General features: G+C 45.5%; 1 protein-coding gene across 1 annotated transcript in view; it reads right to left on the reverse strand.

Annotated features, from left to right (window-relative positions):
* LOC118362400 (PH domain leucine-rich repeat-containing protein phosphatase 2-like) overlaps positions 1 to 20,616 on the reverse strand; it is a 62,780-nt gene that overhangs the window by 33,474 nt on the left and 8,690 nt on the right. Inside the window, exons 3-5 of the mRNA XM_052481711.1 lie at positions 16,925 to 17,058; positions 3,596 to 3,786; positions 3,022 to 3,147 (exon numbers count right to left, since the gene is read on the reverse strand). Of these exons, the coding sequence (XP_052337671.1) occupies positions 3,022 to 3,147; positions 3,596 to 3,786; positions 16,925 to 17,058 (451 nt within the window). The remainder of the gene's footprint in view (positions 1 to 3,021; positions 3,148 to 3,595; positions 3,787 to 16,924; positions 17,059 to 20,616) is intronic.

Genomic DNA, 20,616 nt, shown 5'->3' on the forward strand with positions numbered 1-20,616 from the left:
GCAATATTCCACACCTCTTCAAGTCAATATGCAAATCTTTCACATGACTAATGATAAATAGTGTAATAGCCTACATTTTTCTTGTAATCTGTTTGAATTATTATGACAGGCTCATGTTTTACCGGGACGGTGGACCCTTCCTATTTATTTGGCCAGGACTCCGTACTGGACCACTCTGGCTTACTTTCACCCCTGACTAAATCGGATTTTAGTCTAGATTTTTTGCACCCAGTCCCGCCATCGCGTTTCATTGGCTGTGCTCACACAGTCATTGCTCACTTATCTACATGTGCAGAATGCAGCTGAACAGCATTTCCTTCAGCTCTGAAAAGATAAGACTGTATAGTTGTCAGCACAGGGAGGACACTGTCTGTCTGGGGGTTGTAGCTTAACACATTTCTCAGTCTGAAAACATGCTCGCTTCAATCCACCACAGGACTGCATACTGTGCAACACCCCAGGAAATAGATTGGTTGCCCAGCAAAGCATGTCGTCACATCATTGCTTTTAGGGATAAACAAAGACAAAATCTTAGAGTACTCAACAGCTGGCTGTTAAAAGGCCATTCAGCGCTGGTCAGAGAGAAACAGATGAAGAGATTTGAGAGAGGAGAGAGAGAGAGAAGGAGAGAGAGAGAAGGAGAGAGAGAGAGAAGGAGAAATGAGAGAGAAAAGAGATTGAAATAGACAGAAAGGCTGGGGAAGTGACCTGCATGTTGACTGGCCTGAGAGAGGAGAGAAGCCTGTGGGGTAGAGGCCAGCTAGGCAGTAGTGGGAGCTCTTAATGCCCTGTGTGTGTGGCTGTGGAAGATGACCCCCTCCTCCCTGTGTGCATTCAGACAGCCTCCAAAAGCCTTTCTGTCTGGGAGGAACTGGGCACGCCACAAGGCCACTCACAACTGCCCAACTACTCACTTGCCACTGTCAGAGCAAGGAGCCATTAGCCAGCCAGCACAGCCCCCCCCCCCCACTGATTCAGAAACACACACTGAAACAAGGGCTTGATTGTGTCCAGCCTGGCATGAGTATTGCCCCAAATCCACCATCTTATCCACTCTTCCTCTAATTCTTCTCCCCTCATCTCTCTCTGCCCCTCCAATCTCTCTCTGCCCCTCCAGTCCTTTCTCTATCTCAATCCTCCCCTCCATCTTCATCTCTTAATCTGGGGCGGCAGGTAGCCTAGTGGACTAGTAACCGAAAGGTTGTAAGATCGAATCCACGAGCTGACAAGGTAAAAACAATTGTCGTTCTGCCCCTGAAGAAAGCAGTTCGCCCACTGTTCCTAGGACGTCGTTGAAAATAAGAATTTGTTCTTTAACTGACTTGCCTTGTTAAATAAAGATTTAAAAAATAAATCTTAGCCCCACCTCACCTCTCTGCCTTCATCTCAATGCCTCTTCTCTCTCACTCCCCCTAAATCTCTCTCTCTTCTTCTCTCTCACTCACTCCCCCTACATCTCTCTCTTTCTCCCTCTTCTCTCTCACTCCCCCTACATCTCTATTTTTCTTTCTTTCTCTCTTCTCTCTCACTCCCCCTTCATCTCTCTCTATTTCTCCCACTCTCTTCTTCAGCCTTCCCTCCCCTCTCGCTCTCTCTGTCTTCATCTCCAGCCAATCATGTCGCCATAGGAACCTCTGATGTCTAACTCTCCTAAACTGCTCCCATAGTAACAGGGCCACTCCAGCTCAGTGATCCGCACCACAGTGATAGGTAGGTAGGTAGTGAGGAGAGAGAGCTGGAGAGAGAGGGAGAGAGAGCTCCTTGACATGGATCTACTACTAATTGGATTTTCATTTTTCAGTTGCCTTTTTTCTCCACGGCTCATTGTGTGCCTGGATGGAGGCATTCACAGATCTCATTGTGTGCCTGGATGGAGGCATTCACAGAGCTCATTGTGTGCCTGGATGGAGGCATTCACAGATCTCATTGTGTGCCTGGATGGAGGCATTCACAGATCTCAATGTGTGCCTGGATGGAGGCATTCACAGATCTCATTGTGTGCCTGGATGGAGGCATTCACAGATCTCATTGTGTGCCTGGATGGAGGCATTCACAGATCTCATTGTGTGCCTGGATGGAGGCATTCACAGATCTCATTGTGTGCCTGGATGGAGGCATTCACAGATCTCATTGTGTGCCTGGATGGAGGCATTCACAGATCTCATTGTGTGCCTGGATGGAGGCATTCACAGATCTCATTGTGTGCCTGGATGGAGGCATTCACAGATCTCATTGTGTGCCTGGATGGAGGCATTCACAGATCTCATTGTGTGCCTGGATGGAGGCATTCACAGATCTCATTGTGTGCCTGGATGGAGGCATTCACAGAGCTCGTTAGGGCCCAGTAAGGGGCTGGGACACAATGACCATTAATTTAGAAATTAGAGGCACAGCGAGAGGAGCAGAGCTGTCAGGGAGGGACAGAGAGAGGGGCTGAGGACACTAACTTCATTTTTTTTAACCTTTATTAAACTAGGCAAGTCAGTTAAGAACACATTCTTATTTACAATGATGGTCTAGGAACAGTGGGTTAACTGCCTTGTTCAGGGGCAGAATGACAGATCTTTACCTTGTCAGCTCGGGGATTCGATCTAGCAACCTTTCGGTTACTAGTCCAACGCTCACTAGGCTACCTGCCGCCCCATATAGTTGTACTGAGTCCCACGTGCAAGCACACAGAAACACAGACACAATCAATAACCCATGCACCCTCCCTAGCCAGTTGTTTAATCAAAGCCAGACACGGCTGGTCCTCTGTCATCGCAGTAGAGCCAATCACAGAGGTCACATGTGGTCCACAGCAGGACTCTGATTGGAGGACAGACCAGGTAGTGGGCACTCTGTAACTCTGCCCTCTCAGCACACTGTACACTCTGAATCCCAGCCCAGAGGAACCAACCAGGACAACCCCTCACTGTGTTTCCTGACAGACACCTTGCATAATTGATCAGGGAAAACAAACACAAAGCTTTGGCACACAGATTGTCCTACATAACAACTCTGACAGGTAAACACACTTACTTTTGAAGCCTGCCGATGCCACCTCTGATAGTCTGCCAGTGTGTCGAAGTTAACAAAGTATGTCTGGGCCTGAGGTCCGGCTGAGCTGAACATCAGACAGTGCTGTCTCCTCTTCACCTCCTCCACCTGAACATACAGAACAGAGATGTTGAGGAGGACAGACACAGCCACTGATGTTCCAAAGAAACTATTATAAGGCATTATGGTGTCTACTGGCTCCATCCATGTAAGGCAGAGACACTTAAGTGTGCCTGAATGTGCATGTCTATGGCTGCATTTACACAGGCAGCCCAATTCTGATCTTTTTTAAACTAATTGGTTGTTTGACCAATCAAATCAGCTTTTTCGCCAATAATTGGGAAAACTAACATAATTGAGCTGCCTGTGTAAACACAGCATGTATGTATTTGCTCCCTTCTCATTGTGCTGTACAGTGCATCCCCGCTGTCCGTCTGTCAGTCCCAGCTGTGTTGTTGTATCTGTGATCTGCTGTTGTCTCTGTCTCTCTTTGACCCCTGGGGAATGTGTGGGCTTGGAAAAAAATCTCTCCAACCCCTGACCTCTAACCCTTCACCTTTCCCCCCACCAGGGGCAGGATGTGCATCTTCCCCGTCAGGCTATCTTTGACGGAGGCCACAATCAGACAGGTTCCACACAGGAGGACCTGGCGCTCTGCCCACTTGTGCAGCTGGGTCTTTCCCTTCCTGACGCTGAACACTCCCGTCAACAGGGTTCGCTCCTGCTGGTCCGCGTTCACTGGACACTCTGGGGAGGAGAGGGGTTAGTTAAAGAACATGGTCACATACACTGCATTCAGAAAGTATTCAGACCCTTTTACTCTTCCCACATTTTGATCTAAAATGGATTAAATGAATTGTCTTCCTCATCAATCTACACACAACATCCCCATAATGACAAAGCATAAACAGGTTAAGACATATTTTCTAATTTATTCAAAACGAAACAGATACCTTATTTACATAAGTATTCAGACCCTTTGCTATGAGACTCGTAATTGGGCTCAGGTGCATCCTTTTTCCATTGATCATCCTTGAGATGTTTCTACAACTGTATTGGAGTCCACCTGTGGTAAATTAAATTGATTGGACATGATTTGGAAAGGCACACACCTGTCCATATAAGGTCCCACAGTTAACAGTGCATGTAAGAGCAAAAACCAAGCTGTGAGGTCGAAGGAATTGTCCGTAGAGCTCTGAGACAGGATTCTGTTGAGGGGGCAGGGTACCAAAACATTTCTGCTGCATTGAACGTCCCCAAGAACACAGCGGCCTCAATCATTCTTAAATGGAAGAAGTTTGGAACCACCAAGACTCTTCCTAGAGCTGGCTGCCTGGCCAAACTGAGCTACCAGGGGAGAAGGGCTTTGGTCAAAGAGGTGACCAAGAACTTGATGGTCACTCTGACAGAGCTCCAGAGTTCCTCTGTGGAGATGGGAGAACCGTCCAGAAGGACAACCATCTCTGCAGCACTCCACCAATCAGGCCTTTATGGTAGATTTACTGAGGAGTGGCTTCCGTCTGGCCAAAGGCACATGACAGCGCACTTGGAGATTGCCAAAGGCACCTAAATGACTCTGACCATGAGAAACAAAAGTATCTTGTCTGATGAAACCAAGATTGAACTCTTTGGCTTGAATGCCAAGCATCATGTCTGAAGGAAACCTGGCACCATCCCTACGGTGAAGCATGGTGGTGGCAGCATCATGCTGTGAGGATGTTTTTCAGCAGCAGGGACTGGAAGACTAGTCAAGGTTGAGGGAAAGATGAACAGTTTTTTATTTTAATACATTTGCAAAAATGTCTAAAAACCTGTTCTTGCTTTGTCATTGTGGGGCATTGTGTGTAGATTGATGAGGGGGGAAAGAACAATTAAATCAACTTTACAATAAGGCTGTAATGTAACAAAATGTGGAAAAAGTCAAGGGGTCTGAATACTTTCCGAATACATTACCACACACACATACTGTACGTACACAGAGCACATACAGTGGGGCAAAAAAGTATTTAGTCAGCCACCAATTGTGTAAGTTCTCCCACTTAAAAAGATGTGAGAGGCCTGTAATTTTCATCATAGGTACACTTCAACTATGACAGACAAAATGAGAATTTTTTAAAAATCCAGAAAATCACATTGTAGGATTTTTAATGAATTTATTTGCAAATTATGGTGGAAAATAAGTATTTGGTCACCTACAAACAAGCAAGATTTCTGGATCTCACGGCCCTGTAACTTCTTCTTTAAGAGGCTCCTCTGTCCTCCACCTGTATTAATGGCACCTGTTTGAACTTGTTATCAGTATAAAATACACCTATCCACAACCTCAAACAGTCACACTCCAAACTCCACTATGGCCAAGACCAAAGAGCTGTCAAAGGACACCAGAAACAAAATTGTAGACCTGCACTAGGCTTGGAAGTCTGAATATGCAATAGGTAAGCAGCTTGGTTTGAAGAAATCAACTGTGGGAGCAATTATTAGGAAATGGAAGACATACAAGACCACTGATAATCTCCCTTGATCTGGGGCTCCACGCAAGATATCACCCCGTGGGGTCAAAATGATCACAAGAACGGTGAGCAAACATCCCAGAACCACACTGGGGGATCTAGTGAATGACCTGCAGAGAGCTTGGACCAAAATATCAAAGCCTACCATCAGTAACACACTACGCCGCCAGGGACTCAAATCCTGCAGTGCCAGACGTGTCCCCCTGCTTAAGCCAGTACATGTCCAGGCCCCTCTGAAGTTTGCTAGAGAGCATTTGGATGATCCAGAAGAAGATTGGGAGAATGTCATATGGTCAGATTAAACCAAAATAGAACTTTTTGGTAAAAACTCAACTCGTCGTGTTTGGAGGACAAAGAATGCTGAGTTGCCTCCAAAGAACACCATACCTACTGTGAAGCATGGGGGTGGAAACATCATGCTTTGGGGCTGTTTTTCTGCAAAGGGACCAGGACGACTGATCCACGTAAAGGAAAGAATGAATGGGGCCATGTATCGTGAGATTTTGAGTGAAAACCTCCTTCCATCAGCAAGGGCATTGAAGATGAATCGTGGCTGGGTCTTTCAGCATGACAATGATCCCAAACACACCACCCGGGCAACAAAGGAGTGGCTTCGTAAGAAGCATTTCAAGGTCCTGGAGTGGCCTAGCCAGTCTCCAGAACTCAACCCCATAGAAAATCTTTGGAGGGAGTTGAAAGTCCGTGTTGCCCAGCAACAGCCCCAAAACATCACTGCTCTAGAGGAGGTCTGCATGGAGGAATGGGCCAAAATACCAGCAACAGTGTGTGAAAACCTTGTGAAGACTTACAGAAAACGTTTGACCTGTCATTGCCAACAAAGAGTATATAACAAAGTATTGAGATAAACTTTTGTTATTGACCAAATACTTATTTTCCAACATATTTTGCAAATAAATTCATTAAAAATCCTACAATGTGATTTTCTGGATTTTTTTCCCTCATTTTGTCTGTCATAATTGAAGTGTACCTATGATGAAAATTACAGGCCTCTCTCATCTTTCTAAGTGGGAGAACTTGCACAATTGGTGGCTGACTAAATACTTTTTTGCCCCACTGTACATCCCACCCATTCCCTGTAGAAACATGACGTTAATTAATACCATATGTTCTCAAAAGGGGTAGTGTTATCAAGAGACAAAGACAAGGAGAGGGCTAGACGCTGCCAGAACATTAAGTCACACTGATATCAACAGGTCACGATGATGTCACCTATGCATTAGTCAATGAATAGGACATCTCTTCCTGGAAGTGTTCTTATGTCAGCAGATCAGGCCAGCCTATAGTCTCATTATCATCCACATAGACCTTTGCTGATATCTCTAGAGCATGCTTAACATTTGATATGACACACTAATAACGTATCAAAACCCATTTATTCGCTGGATGGAATCTAAAGATAGTTTGAAGGCTTTATAATCCATTGCTTCATCCATGGTAGAGATTAAAGGTGTGAGTGTCACTCCCTGTAACATCTGATCAGAGATCACGGGGCTCGCAATGTCTAGGCGGCTGACAAGGTTGATCAAAACACCAGGTGATACAGGTGAGCATTCATTAGCTCAACTCAAGGTGTCCCTAGCGTTTGATCAGTCTCCCCTTTTCATTAACACACACACGACTTTGCGATTGTTCTCAGAGATGCTCTAACCCTGATCCATCAGTCAGGTTGATGAATGAGTCAGGCTTTTGTCACATTAAACCCTCGTTCAATCAAATTATGTAGCAAGGAGGTGAGGCTAGTGTTGCAGCCTGAGTATGCTGCTTCTGAAGGACACAAACAGCAGGCCTCCCCAGCAGGCCTCAAGTACACTCAGGTTAAAGTGTGGTCAAATAAGCTCAAAGGGCACACAGCTTTTTTTTTCAATTTCCCTTGAAATAACAAGATCTGCGTTTTCCTTAATACCACCTCCCAGAGGCAGGCAGACATGTCCTCGCTCTCTCTGCCCTTTTCTTTCTTCTCTTGCACGTCAGTGGCAGCCAGGGATCAAAATGAAGTCAGGCTGATTGATTTTGTGCTGTCTGGAAAACCCATAATGAACAAGACAATGGCCTCTGACAGCAAACTGGGCCGCTGGCGCTGGCTGGGGATCAATAGTGGTTTTTGATCCCCGGGCTTCCCCTCTGTCAGAGACAAGAGGACCAGAGTACCTCAGCTCCAGCACAAAGGCACTCGGGGGCAAGTGCAGCCAGCCTTAGAAGGAGAGGGAGAGGGGAAGAGCAATCGAGAGGGAAAGAGGGATAAAGAGAGAGGGGGGAGAGCTGCATCATTGCCCTGTCCTCTATGTGTCTGTCTCAGTGAAGTAGAAGGAGGCTGACCTGTCAAAGGCAGACTTGTAGCCCTGTAGGGGCTCCACATACAGCCAGGAAGACACGGGCAGACAGGACGCTCTCTCCCACTGGCCCCACAGCAAATCCACTACAAACAGCCACATTCCTCCCTCATCCACACACTCATTCCATTCTATCCCCAATGAACTGCTGCTTACCAGCCAACCCAAAATCTCTTCAACTCATCTCACCATCCAACTGAATTAAACACCTAATAATCACCTCCCTGTTCTTTCCACCTCAATGTGAAATTATCCAAGAACACAGCACGCCAATAAGGCACGTCAATACAATCTCAGACTACTGGCTCAGAGTCCCACTTCGCATTGTCACCTCCACCATCACACAAACACAGGAAAAACACTGCCTCATTATTATAAATAGTGTGGATTCAGTGGGTTGTGAGAGAGGGAATGGTTGAGTGTTTGTAGTTAGCGCACAGTGATGAACCAAGCTGGAACAACCCCCAGAAACACTACAGATGTAATCCCTCTCTCAACAATGGAGCCAGAGGGCCAGACTGAAAACACCGCTTCCAACTAGAGTTAGCGCTTTCTACAGCAATAAGAAGAAAGTGAAAGTCACTCAATATTTGGGGGTTTGATTGCATTTTGAGAGACGGCAGCAGAATGTAGCTCAAGGACAAATCAGTGCTATTTTAAACGAAGCATAGCCCTAAAAAAACCTTCAAATCAATTCTACTTCGAGATCTTCTGACTATCACGCAGGATGTCAACAAGCATTTCTAAATTGGACATCCCCCTGGACTCGACTCCAAATCTGAGGAGCAGGCCTCTGCACACAGCAGCATTACGCTGAAATAATTGAACGCACAGAGACACGGAGCTGTGCTCTGCTCTCCCTGCTCTGGCCATGGAAAAATGTCACCCCCATTAACTGTAACATGATTGTGTGTAAATACCCACAGTCTATACTGTTGCATTGCTACAGGGTGTTGGCAGGTACGTACTTTCATTATCATCTCATTCTATCAGAATGAGGGGGGAATACAAGATCATTCTAAAGCAATAAGGCCTGAGGGGGGTGGCGTATGGCCAATATACCACAGCTTAGGGCTGTTTTTAAGTGCCACGCAACACAGAGTGCCTGGATACAGCCCTTAGCAGTGGCACAGTATATTGGCCATATACCACAAACCCACAAAGTGCCTTATTGCTATTGTACACTGGTTACCAATGTATTTAGAGCAGTAAAAATACATGTTTTGTCATGTAACGGGGTGGCAGGGTAGCCTAGTGGTTAGAGCGTTGGACTAGTAACCGGAAGGTTGCAAGTTTAAACCCCCGAGCTGACAAGGTACAAATCTGTCGTTCTGCCCCTGAACAGGCAGTTAACCCACTGTTCCCAGGCCGTCATTGAAAATAAGAATTTGTTCTTAACTGACTGAAAAAAATAAACGAAAGACAACCCTACTAATGTTTGCAGTGTGCCCCGGATCGGGAGAACACTGACACTTCAACTTCCTCTAACACAACAATAACACTTTCTGACAATCACTCTCTCATTCAATCACAATGAAAACAAGTCTCAGCCATTCACGACAAACTGCTGCACCCAAAACAAACACGCATGCTTTCCCACCATGTCAGAGTTGCCAGGGAAACGATGAGTAACTTGGAATCAAAGTCTGCTCCAGCCTAGTACATCTGCACCATCTACACTCCCCTGCATATGCATTTGGATAGTGAAGCTATAACTTTTAGTTTGGCTCTATACTCCAGCATTTTGGATTTGAGATCACATTTTTCATATGAGGCAACAGTACAGAATGTTACCTTTAATTTGAGGGTATTTTCATACAGATCTGTTTTACTGTTTAGAAATTAAATGTGTCTAGTCCCCTCATTTGAAGGTGTCATAAGAATTTTGAAAAATGTACTTGTGTGTATTAAAGCAGTCAAAAGCTTAGTATTTGGTCCCATATTCCTAGCACGCAATGACTACATCACACTAGATACGATACAATCTTGTTGGATGCATTTTCAGTTTGTTTTGATTGCGTTTCAGATTATGTTGTTCCCAATAGAAATGAATGGTAAATAATGTTGTGTCATTTGAGTCTCTTAATGTAAATAAGAATATAATATGTTTCTATACACTTCTACATTAATGTGGATGCTACCATGATTATGGATAATCATGAATGAATTGTGGAATAATGATGAGTGAGAAAGTTGAAGGCACAAAGATCATACCCCCAAGACATGCTAGACTCTCATCATTACCATTAACAGGGGAGGTTAGCATTTTTGAGGGGTATGAGCCAAATTAAAAGTTTAGATTCAGTATAGAGCCAAATTAAAAGTTTTAGTTTCACTGTCCAAATAAATATGTAGGGAAGTGTTTAATTACCCTTCACCCCTGAGCAGGAGTCAGCCAATCCCACAGCAGTGATTTATGATATGGACCAATCTCATTGGTCATAAAATGTGTACAGATCTGGCAGAGCAGCAGATGTTGTTTAACTCTGTTCTCTCTGAGGCTAGACTCCAGCAGCAGTTCCAATAACAGCAGGGTGGGAGTCCTAAGCAGCAGGGGTAGAGAGAGGACATGCCTAATCACTAAACCTAGTCCAACTTCCGCTGTTCAGACACTGCCAAGCCACAGGGACAGAGTGACAAGTGACAGATCGCAGTGTATGTCCTGGGTGAACCCCCCTCACACCCCTGCCCTGTCGCTCAGCTGTAATGTCCCTGTCTCCTGTTGACGGTAGTCTTGGCGACAGTGGTCAAGTCTTACTTCAACAGTCACCAGATGGGCAGGGGAGTGAGGCAGGTCAAACTGTGTCCACTATGGCTTTGAAACTACCATACAGAGACACAGAGTGAGCGAGAGAGTTAAAGGAGGTGGCAATGGGCCAAACGCATTCTATAGACCCAACACTTGCACATCAACTTTCCCTATGGAGTATCAGAACCTGAGAATCCCCCAAACCAGACCATGTTTCAACTGTCAGCCAGACATGACTCCAGACAGCCCAGTCCGTCCGTCCATCCAGACTGAACAACTGCTTTGATGTTCTGTCTCCAACAGGGAGAACTAGAAGAATATTGCATAGATTAGGTTAGCTTGCAGTGGGGGGCCAGTGGAGGCAGAAACACAAGCTTACTGCAGCCCAGGATCAGAACAGCAGGCCATTTTTGGCAATAACATCAAATCAGAGCCATGCAGGCCCCCTCTGTGACCTATTCTTACTGTGAGAAATGCAATTCATAAAGTCCTTAAGCTTGCTTCCATACTAGGGAAATCAAATGAAATGTCAAACTGCTTCAGCAGAATAATGCAGACAAGTCAGACAGGACAGAACTATGGGACAGGGGCAGTGCTTACTGGATACTGAACAATGGGAAGGTAGAAAGTCCAGCTAGCATCTTTCCGATATGCACATCTTCCCCATCCCTCTATGTTCAGCAATAGGATGAGGGGTGATTTCCCAATAAAGATTGCAATGAAATAGACCAACTGGCAGGATCCCCTCCAACTCCGAGACACCCAGCTCTTTAAGCCAGATATTGCGTGACTCAAGGCTGAGGTGCCAGTGTCTGACACTAGAAATCTCTAGCAGTTGATTGCTGACTCACATCTAGGATCTTCATATAATATTGAGAAGGTAGAGAGATGCAGAGATGCTGCTCAGTGGGGTGTAATGTCTCTCATGAGTAGGAGCACTCTTCCTCTCCTCCTGGTCACGCCATCCCTCTCTTACCCCCTCCTCCTCTCCCTCCCTCTGTTATTCAGTTCATCAGTTAGCGAGACCAGGAAGTAGCGTACTGTAATCTTGCTCCTTCTGCTCCTCCAGGCACTGACCATTACAGATGGATGAGTCTGTAATAGGGGCCCAGAAGACCCCTGTGTGAGCAGCAGCCCAGTGACCTCTATGGCCTGGCTGCTGGACCCCCTACGGTTTGCTGTGGTCCCTGTCAGCGCAGCTTAGGGCCTCCACGCTGTTTACTTCGTTTTCATTGGTATTTTTTTATTTTTTATCCTGGCAGATCAATAACTCATTAGTTGACAAACTTGGTCAGCCCTCATATGATTAACTCCTCTCTGCTGAGACACTAATGCTCCCAGGCTGGATGTGAGCTCCTGAGCTCCGCAGCAGAACCAGGTCCGGACCGGTCGAGGTGAAGCCAGACCCAGTGGACCAGCGCCAGGACTCACATGCCCCCTCAGAGGTGCAGCTGTACGCCCCCCCAGGTCTCTGGAGCGCTGTTTTCATAGAGAGTTCTTTATTAAGTCAGCATTTATTCATGTTTACTCCCCCCTCCATGTTTGTTTTCATCTCATTGGAGCGCCACAGCAGGCTGTTGTGAGTGGGCAACAGGGCTGTGGGGGGGGGGTTCGGAGATTAGTTTTCTGTATAAATAGAGCCTTGTGTATTTTAATAACTCACACAATGTTCCCTTATCAACACCTCTCTGACATGGAAAGAGAGAAGGAAGTCATAAACCTGTGCTTAGCAAAAAACCTTCAACAGCCCTGCAGTGTGAATACCAACACATTTTAGAAAGGTGTGCACAGCAAAGCCCAGTGAATGCAGGATTCATGGTCACACTTTAATATCAACACACTTTATTACGTATAAAGCTTATCTATTTAAGGGTGATAAGAGGTGCTTTGTCATGTGTCAACTGATCACCCTTATTCCACCCTTTATATAGAATGACATATGCTTATAACTGATTTGTGAAGCCTTTATGCAGGCCTTAGAAAGGGTTTAAAAAGACTTCATTAAGCTTGAACATATTGACAAACCCTTCATATGACAGCTGTACTGTTTACAGCTGCGGCAGAGATCCCCTCATCAGCTTAATCAGGAGGTTAGGTTACCCCTGACAACGGCTGCCAGGCACCTGAGAAAGACATGTACAGCACAGGGTTGTTATGGAGTTCTCCAAATAACACAGCCCATCTATTTCATCACCACTGTGTGGGTGGAGAGCTCTTTAACAACCCCTTAGATGTGTGGGTGGAAAGACTTGTTACCCCATGACTGTAGGGGTTGAAAGTGGAGACATTTTACCATAGTTCTGTATGAGTCCTCATCTGATCCAATCCAGCCACCCTGCTAGCCTAGTTAGGATGCCAGTGTCTCCTGTGTTTCCCACAAGCAGCTAATAAAAGGTGAAGGATCTCTCTCCCAGGGCTTGGCCAACCTCCGGGCCACAGGCCTGCTCTGCTCAATAACACCACGGCACGGCACAGCACAGCCAGCTCTCACAGGACTGGGCCGAGCAGGGGAAAGACCAGCGCTGTTCTGTTCCCACTGTAGCCTACACACCGTGACTGAGAATGAGGCCTGCAACGTGCTGGAGAGCTGACAGCCAGACAAACAGAGCTACAGCATGGAGAATATCAACCAGACAGACAAGAGGGGCATGCTTTATTCTCAATACAAAAAGGCACATACACTTTAACTATAGTTTTAGTGTATTATAGTACGTAGTGACAGTACTTGCACTGAAACAGCCTGAGTATGCTCAGAAATAAAGGTTAAATGAAAAGGATTTCTCTGGGATGTATTCTGAATGGGACGGCAGGTAGCCTAGCGGTTAGAGAGTTTGGATATTGGCCCAACGGTTGCTATATTGAATCCCCAAGCTGAAAAGGTAAAAATCTGTCGTTCTGCCCCTGAACAAAGCAGTTAACCGACTGTTCCTAGGCTGTCATTGTAAATAAGAAATTGTTCTTAACTGACTTGCTTAGTTAGTTAAATAAAAGGTTAAATAACTTTTTTTTTAATTGCCTGAGCATGTCCAGTCAGTGGATGGGAAGAGAGGGGCTCCTTCACCGTGTGTGACAGTGTGAGAAGGCTATGCTGGCCAGAGATGGTGGCCACGCTTTCTTCCCCTCTCGCTCCGTCATTCTCACCACAGCATGGGCGTGGCCACGGCCCCTGCCAATCAGACACAGTGACACTGACTCAGCGCTGCACAGTGCTAGGCCCAGCCAGTCTCAGCACCAGCCTGGTTATCAATAGGAGAGGCATTACAGAACATCAGGTCCTCGCTCCTCTTCCCCTTACAGCAAAGCCTATCAGGACTGATAAGAGGATAATTACACCTGCCTCTACCACCCAGGATCACAAAGAGGGAGGAGTGTGAGAGAGAAAGAGTGACTGAATGATATGGACACATCACACCATTGTAAATACATCTCCCAGTGTGTTAAAATGAACCAGCCACATCCATCCTGTATCTGGTGCCATACATCACAGTGACTCAGGGATAGTTAGTTACTGTTGGGGCTGTGACAGAGCAGTGACGCTGCCAGCCAGGCCCGCAGGTTGACGTTTATTGTCATGAGTCTTGTCCTGAGCGAGTTCAAAGTCAAAATTGGTTATATTGTAAACATTCAGGAAACGAAAATGTGCTTTTGGTCTTCATTTATGGTTTGGTTTAGGCATTAAGGTTAGCAGTGTGGTTACAGTTTGGCTTATAAATCAGATTTTATGACTTTGTGGCTGTGCCAGCTAGTGACCACTGCAGAGTTGCCTAAAGAACAAGATCCATTACAAAAACGCTAACCTGCACCAGGCCCAGGGAAGAAGGATGGTCAGTCTGGGCCCTGAAGTATGGCTGTTTGGGCATGCGTCCTGGCCTCAAGAGTAATGAAGGTTACCCACGCCCAGGGTTGCGTCTGACACAAATCCCTCACAGGGCTGAACCAGCAGCGGCCACTCATGGGCCCTCATTTTGAGGATGTGGGATTGAACCGTTGTCGTAGCAACCCAAACCACAATACAAGCTGGTTCAAACAATGGAAACATTATTTAAAACAGACATCACCTCAGCACCAAATCTACAAATGTAGTTTGAGGACTTAGCAAGGTAATTTTGGTCAACTCGAAGTAACTTGTAATAACCAGTACCACAAACATTGCTCACCTTTTAGCCAGGTGAATTTCTATGGCAACAAATCCTTCAGATCTAACCTGCACCGGGCAGGCTCACTACGAGTTAACTACATTGATCTTGAGTGTCTGAGTCGCGAGTTGAGGACCAATGACAGCAGATTCCCGCCCTCTCGCAAAGATTGCATCATCATCCAGTTAATTTGAGGAAGACAAACTGATTAAATATTTTATTAAATTAAATGTGTTGTGTGTTCAAAATAGTAATGTTACAATACCTATCACATTACACATTTAGTAATGACAAATGCATTGGAAACTTCATGCACAGTTAAACTTTTGTATGACCCAATACAACTATTTTATAATTGGAGGGAAAAGGTGCTTGTGCATTGATAACCAGACCAAAATAATAACAGAGACTGCACATCTAAAAGTCTAGTTTATATGATAGCCTGCTGAATTTGCAAGATATCAAAATGAAAGAAAAGTTTTCGGCACAAATTAAAATGCGGGGCGCCTCACGAGTGGCGTAGGGGTCTAATACCCTGACTAAACCGCTCGCGTCGCGTGCATCGCAAAATACATTTAGAAATCTCTGTTATTTAATAATTGCGCACGTCAACAAGCGTCTGCGTTGCCAAGGGCTAACACTGAACCCAAACCGGCTGCGAGCGTGCGCTATTGTGCATACATTTATTTTGTTCCCCTACACCAAACGCGATCACGACACACAGGTTAAAATATCAAAACAAACTCTGAACCAATGGCATTAATTTGGCGCGATGGCGCACGCTCACAGCCGGTTTGGGTTCAGTGTTAGGCACTGCGTGGCAGAGCTAGAGGCGTCACTACAGCCCAGGTTTCGATCCCGGGAGACCCATGACACAGCGCCCAGGTTAGGGGAGGGCTTGGCCGGCCAGATGTCCTTGTCCCATTGCACTCTAGCGAGTCCTTGTGGCGGGCAGGGCGTATGCACGCTGACTTCGGTTGCCAGCTGTACGGTGTTCCCTCCGACACATTAGCACGGCTGGCTTCCGGGTTAAGCGAGCAGTGTGTCAAGAAGCAGTGCGGCTTGGCTGGGTTGTTTTTCGGAGGATGCATGGCTCTCGACCTTCGCCTCTCTCTCGTCCGGGAGTTGCAGCGCTGGGACAAGACTAACTACCAATTTGACATCATGAAATTGGGGAGACAAAAGGCCAAAATATATTAAGACAAAAATAAAAGTGGTACTGACTTGCCCATGGATTGACGTTTCAGCATCGTCTCAATGAAGGGTTCAGTTTTCAACTAGAGAAGTGCTAGAGTTAGCCGCAGGTGGACATCCACCGTTGTAGAACGGATGAAGCCTGAGCTGGAATGGAAAGCTAACTGAAGCTGGCTATCTTTAGAGTAGATCTTGCTTGCTTCGTAGTTTACCCCTCTGGCCCTGATAAACCAGTTTGATTCCTCTTAATGTGCTAGAATAATTGAGACTAGCTGAATACTGAAGCTAGGACAGTGTCTTTACTCATGTGTGGAGAGGCACAGACAGAGAAAGCATAATCCTTTAAGTGGAAAACATGAATTCTTATAAGTACAAAATGCTCCTCCAAAATCTCTGACAGATAGATCTGTCAGCACGATCAGAGGTGTGTTTTGCTGCCGGTATGAAAGCTAAAGTACAACAAGCCTAGGCTGTTTGGCTCCTGCAAACAGACAGACAGTATGCAGACCCAGACCCAGAGATACAATATTAACAGATATGAATCATTTTCTTACCTATCAAATCATGATAGTACCATTTCCCCCCAACGTGACAAAGACTGTTATATGCATAAAAAGATTATGCAAAAATAAACCCCAATCCAGGTGAGTGAAGCCTACTTCATTAAGTCAGGGCAGTGCTAACAGCCCTGCAGCCGGGAGAGTAGTGGAAAAATACACACACCGTCACAAACACTCCGACACACACATGCTATGGATCAGAACGACAGGACCCATCCCAGAAGCTGACAGTTTAGACCGCTCCATCAGCTGTAGAGCCAGGTGCATTGACAGGGCTCCAGGCCTAGTTCCAGCAGAGCTGGCTGAGCCCAGCCAGAGCCCAGTGAAGGAGAGCCCATCATGGCCTGCAGATAGCCGTAGACAGGCCCCCTGGGTCACTACTCACCACTGTAGAAGCGGATCATGCAGCTGAGGTCCGAGTTGGCCGCCTCTCTCTGAACCCGCAGAGGGTCCTGGTAGCCTATAGCAGCCAGGTAGTCATACACCATCTGGAGAGGGCGCTCAGAGGGGTCCAGCCTCCTATAGAGACAGAAATAGAAACCATCAGGATATATGCCAATCACAGTCAATACCCTTAACAGGCACACATTCTCCTCTACACATAAATAATTTGCGTATTGTTGCCTCCACGCTTGGAATCCAACCAAAGGGTCATAGTTCATCCACCATTTCTGGCACGCAAGCACACACACACTCACACACAAGCAGAGACATTCCAATCCATCCTTCCCTGTGTTATGACAGGTAAGGTCCAGAGGAAAGCTGTCACGCCAATCAGCAGAGCTGGACACAGGTGATTCACTTTCAGACCGGGGAATTGACAAGGCTCCTCTATCAAAACATTTACAGAGTCCAACTCTGTGCCGGATGTCAATCAAGCAGAGAGAGAAACTATCTCTGCACCGGTATCAGGTCCTAAGTTCAAAGTCAGATATGGAGGAAGAACAGGGAGGAAGATCATTAATCATATGAAGCACCTGCTAATGACCAACATGCACTCTAATAACAATGGCTCATCTGAATAATGTGTCTGAATGGTATGGTGATGGAACCCCTTTCTTTTAACTCCCTGTGTGAGTCCTCTGCCTTATTGCCCGAATTAAACCCTCATCTCATTCCATGGCTAATCCTGTTAAGGGCCTCTCATGCTGCTATCAAACAGGTCTGCTGAGCCTGCAATCTGTGACCCCCAGCCTGTCACTGGCACGCCTTCAACACAACACCTCTGATCCGCACGTGAACACACCAAGGATATCTGCTACAGAACCACTGAAGACTCCATGCACTCAAAATCTGTGAGGGTATTTTTCACAATGACCCACTGTCTATGGAAGCCCCAGCTTTGCCCAATAAAATTCATAATGTGCCGTAAATCAATAAGCCTCAGATTTTGCAACTCTTTGCGGCATACAGTGTGTGATTGTGTTACTTATTCTAACTTATTCTAACGCATTATCATTCTAGAAGAAGTCATCATTGGCTCTCTCCTCCCCACCTCACTCCATACATTCTAGGAGACCCACCCTAGTCAGTACGCCTGTGATAGCAAACTCCCAGCGCAGGTCCTCTATGTACTGTAGTTTAGGATTACCATGATGCTAAACCAGAAGTGACTAGTTTCCAGCCACAGCCCTTGTCACACCAGTGCGATGGTGAGGTGACACAGCGTCTGGTGGCTGCTGTGACATTTCTCTGCCCAAGGCCACACTCCCTCTGCCAGCGGGGTCTAACAATCAGGATCATGTCTGCTGATCACACACAGTCGTGGCCCCAGCACCTCACACAGGACTTAGACAGATCCTGGCAGGCTCGGAGGGATGACTGTCTGTACAGGACTGCCTGTCGACCATTCACACATGCTCATTTATTCACAAATCCACTCCCCTCGTGGCCATGAGTACAGTAGGCTCCTTAATCTAGTCACTTAATCTCTGTCAAAAGACACCAAAATGCTCCTTTCCTTCATTTGGGTGGCTAGATACATTCCCTTAATTTGTTGTGTACATGTCTCTTAAGACATTCTCCAGAAATTTGGCGAAGTATAAATATATATTTTAAACCTAGCGTTTTGCGCTAGATGTGTCAAAGTGTAGTTCATACATGCATAATCTATGAGTAGAATGACTGTTTTACATCAATTTGCTATACAAATCCCTAGTTTGAAAGGGGTTTTACTGGAAGCTGTGCAGCCCCATTTTCCCCACATTTCCCCTCACGTATGGCCAGCCCCCTAACAATTAGAGTTCCAGCCAATGAGCTGAAGTTCCTCGCTAAAGTTCCTTTGAGTGACAGCTAGCAAGATGCACACACAGCAGAGTGAGAGCAATAACGTGATGCACATATCTACACATTTTCTGGGACCATTTTTGGCTTCTGAGCGCTACTTTCAGAAGTACTGACTAAAAAGTAAACAAAAGTACAGGAAAATCTCTAACTATTGTAATAACAAGAATACAACAAACACTACTCAAATCCGAGGGTACATGAAATTACCCAGTGTTGACATTTCCACCAGGCAGCACAGTTATCCAACAGTCTTCAGGGTGTGGGAGGAGACAACATGGCACTACTGAGATAAATCGGACATTGTATCACCTATATGTGAAATGACTTTGATCAGAGTCCCCTTAAGGGGAGAGAGGAGAAGCCTAGGTGGTTACAGGACCAAACCTGAGAGGATTTCAGGCTCAAAAAAAGAAAGAGAGACATGCCCGTGCTAATCCAGTCTTTTCAGAAAAGCACTTTACCAGCATAGTGCTAAACTGCCAGTGCATATCCAGCTGTATTAATAGAATGTAGAAAAGTAATTCAGGTGGTAGAGGGCTCCAGCTATATTAATAGATTCTAGAATTGTAGTTCAGGTGGTAGAGGGCTCCAGCTGTATTAATAGAATGTAAAAATGTAATTCAGGTGGTAGAGGGCTCCAGCTGTATTAATAGAATGTAGAAATGTAATTCAGGTGGTAGAGGGCTCCAGCTGTATTAATAGATTCTAGAAATGTAATTCAGGTGGTAGAGGGCTCCAGCTGTATTAATAGATTCTAGAAATGTAATTCAGGTGGTAGAGGGCTCCAGCTGTATTAATAGATTCTAGAAATGTAATTCAGGTGGTAGAGGGCTCCAGCTGTATTAATAGATTCTAGAAATGTAATTCAGGTGGTAGAGGGCTCCAGCTGTATTAATAGATTCTAGAAATGTAATTCAGGTGGTAGAGGGCTCCAGCTGTATTAATAGATTCTAGAAATGTAATTCAGGTGGTAGAGGGCTCCAGCTGTATTAATAGATTCTAGAAATGTAATTCAGGTGGTAGAGGGCTCCAGCTGTATTAATAGATTCTAGAAATGTAATTCAGGTGGTAGAGGGCTCCAGCTGTATTAATAGATTCTAGAAATGTAATTCAGGTGGTAGAGGGCTCCAGCTGTATTAATAGATTCTAGAAATGTAATTCAGGTGGTAGAGGGCTCCAGCTGTATTAATAGATTCTAGAAATGTAATTCAGGTGGTAGAGGGCTCCAGCTGTATTAATAGATTCTAGAAATGTAATTCAGGTGGTAGAGGGCTCCAGCTGTATTAATAGATTATAGAAATGTAATTCAGGTGGTAGAGGGCTCAAGCTGGTAAAAATCAATATCATAGGGGGAGGTAAAGCGCATCCTGCAACAAGGTGTGTAATTCACTACGAAACTCAGTCATGTTATGCGTTATTTTTCTTCTGCACAACATGACCCATTTAGTGCATCCTGCAGTGCTCAGCGTTCAACCAAAAATAGTCTTACCGGGAGTAAAATGCATTCCCTTGCCTGACCAAAAAACCAAGAGGAGAGCAAGTGGGTGTAACCAGATTATAGCCTGTCTCAGAGGCATCGTCATGACGAGTTATTCTGGAAAAGTGCTGTCATAAACAGCTGTCAAGTCACTGTCTGTCTGAATACCCGTACTTGTGTTCTAAATATTAGGTGTTTTGGGTATGCAAAGAAAATGCAGTTTTATAATGCATGCATTTAAAAAAATGTTTTATGCTTTGAAATGCCAGGATGTCATTCTCATTTAGTCTTTTTCTCTAGTAGAATTCGCTGCG

The sequence above is a fragment of the Oncorhynchus keta genome, chromosome 2 (assembly GCF_023373465.1).
Source record: "Oncorhynchus keta strain PuntledgeMale-10-30-2019 chromosome 2, Oket_V2, whole genome shotgun sequence".
NCBI lineage: Eukaryota > Metazoa > Chordata > Actinopteri > Salmoniformes > Salmonidae > Oncorhynchus > Oncorhynchus keta.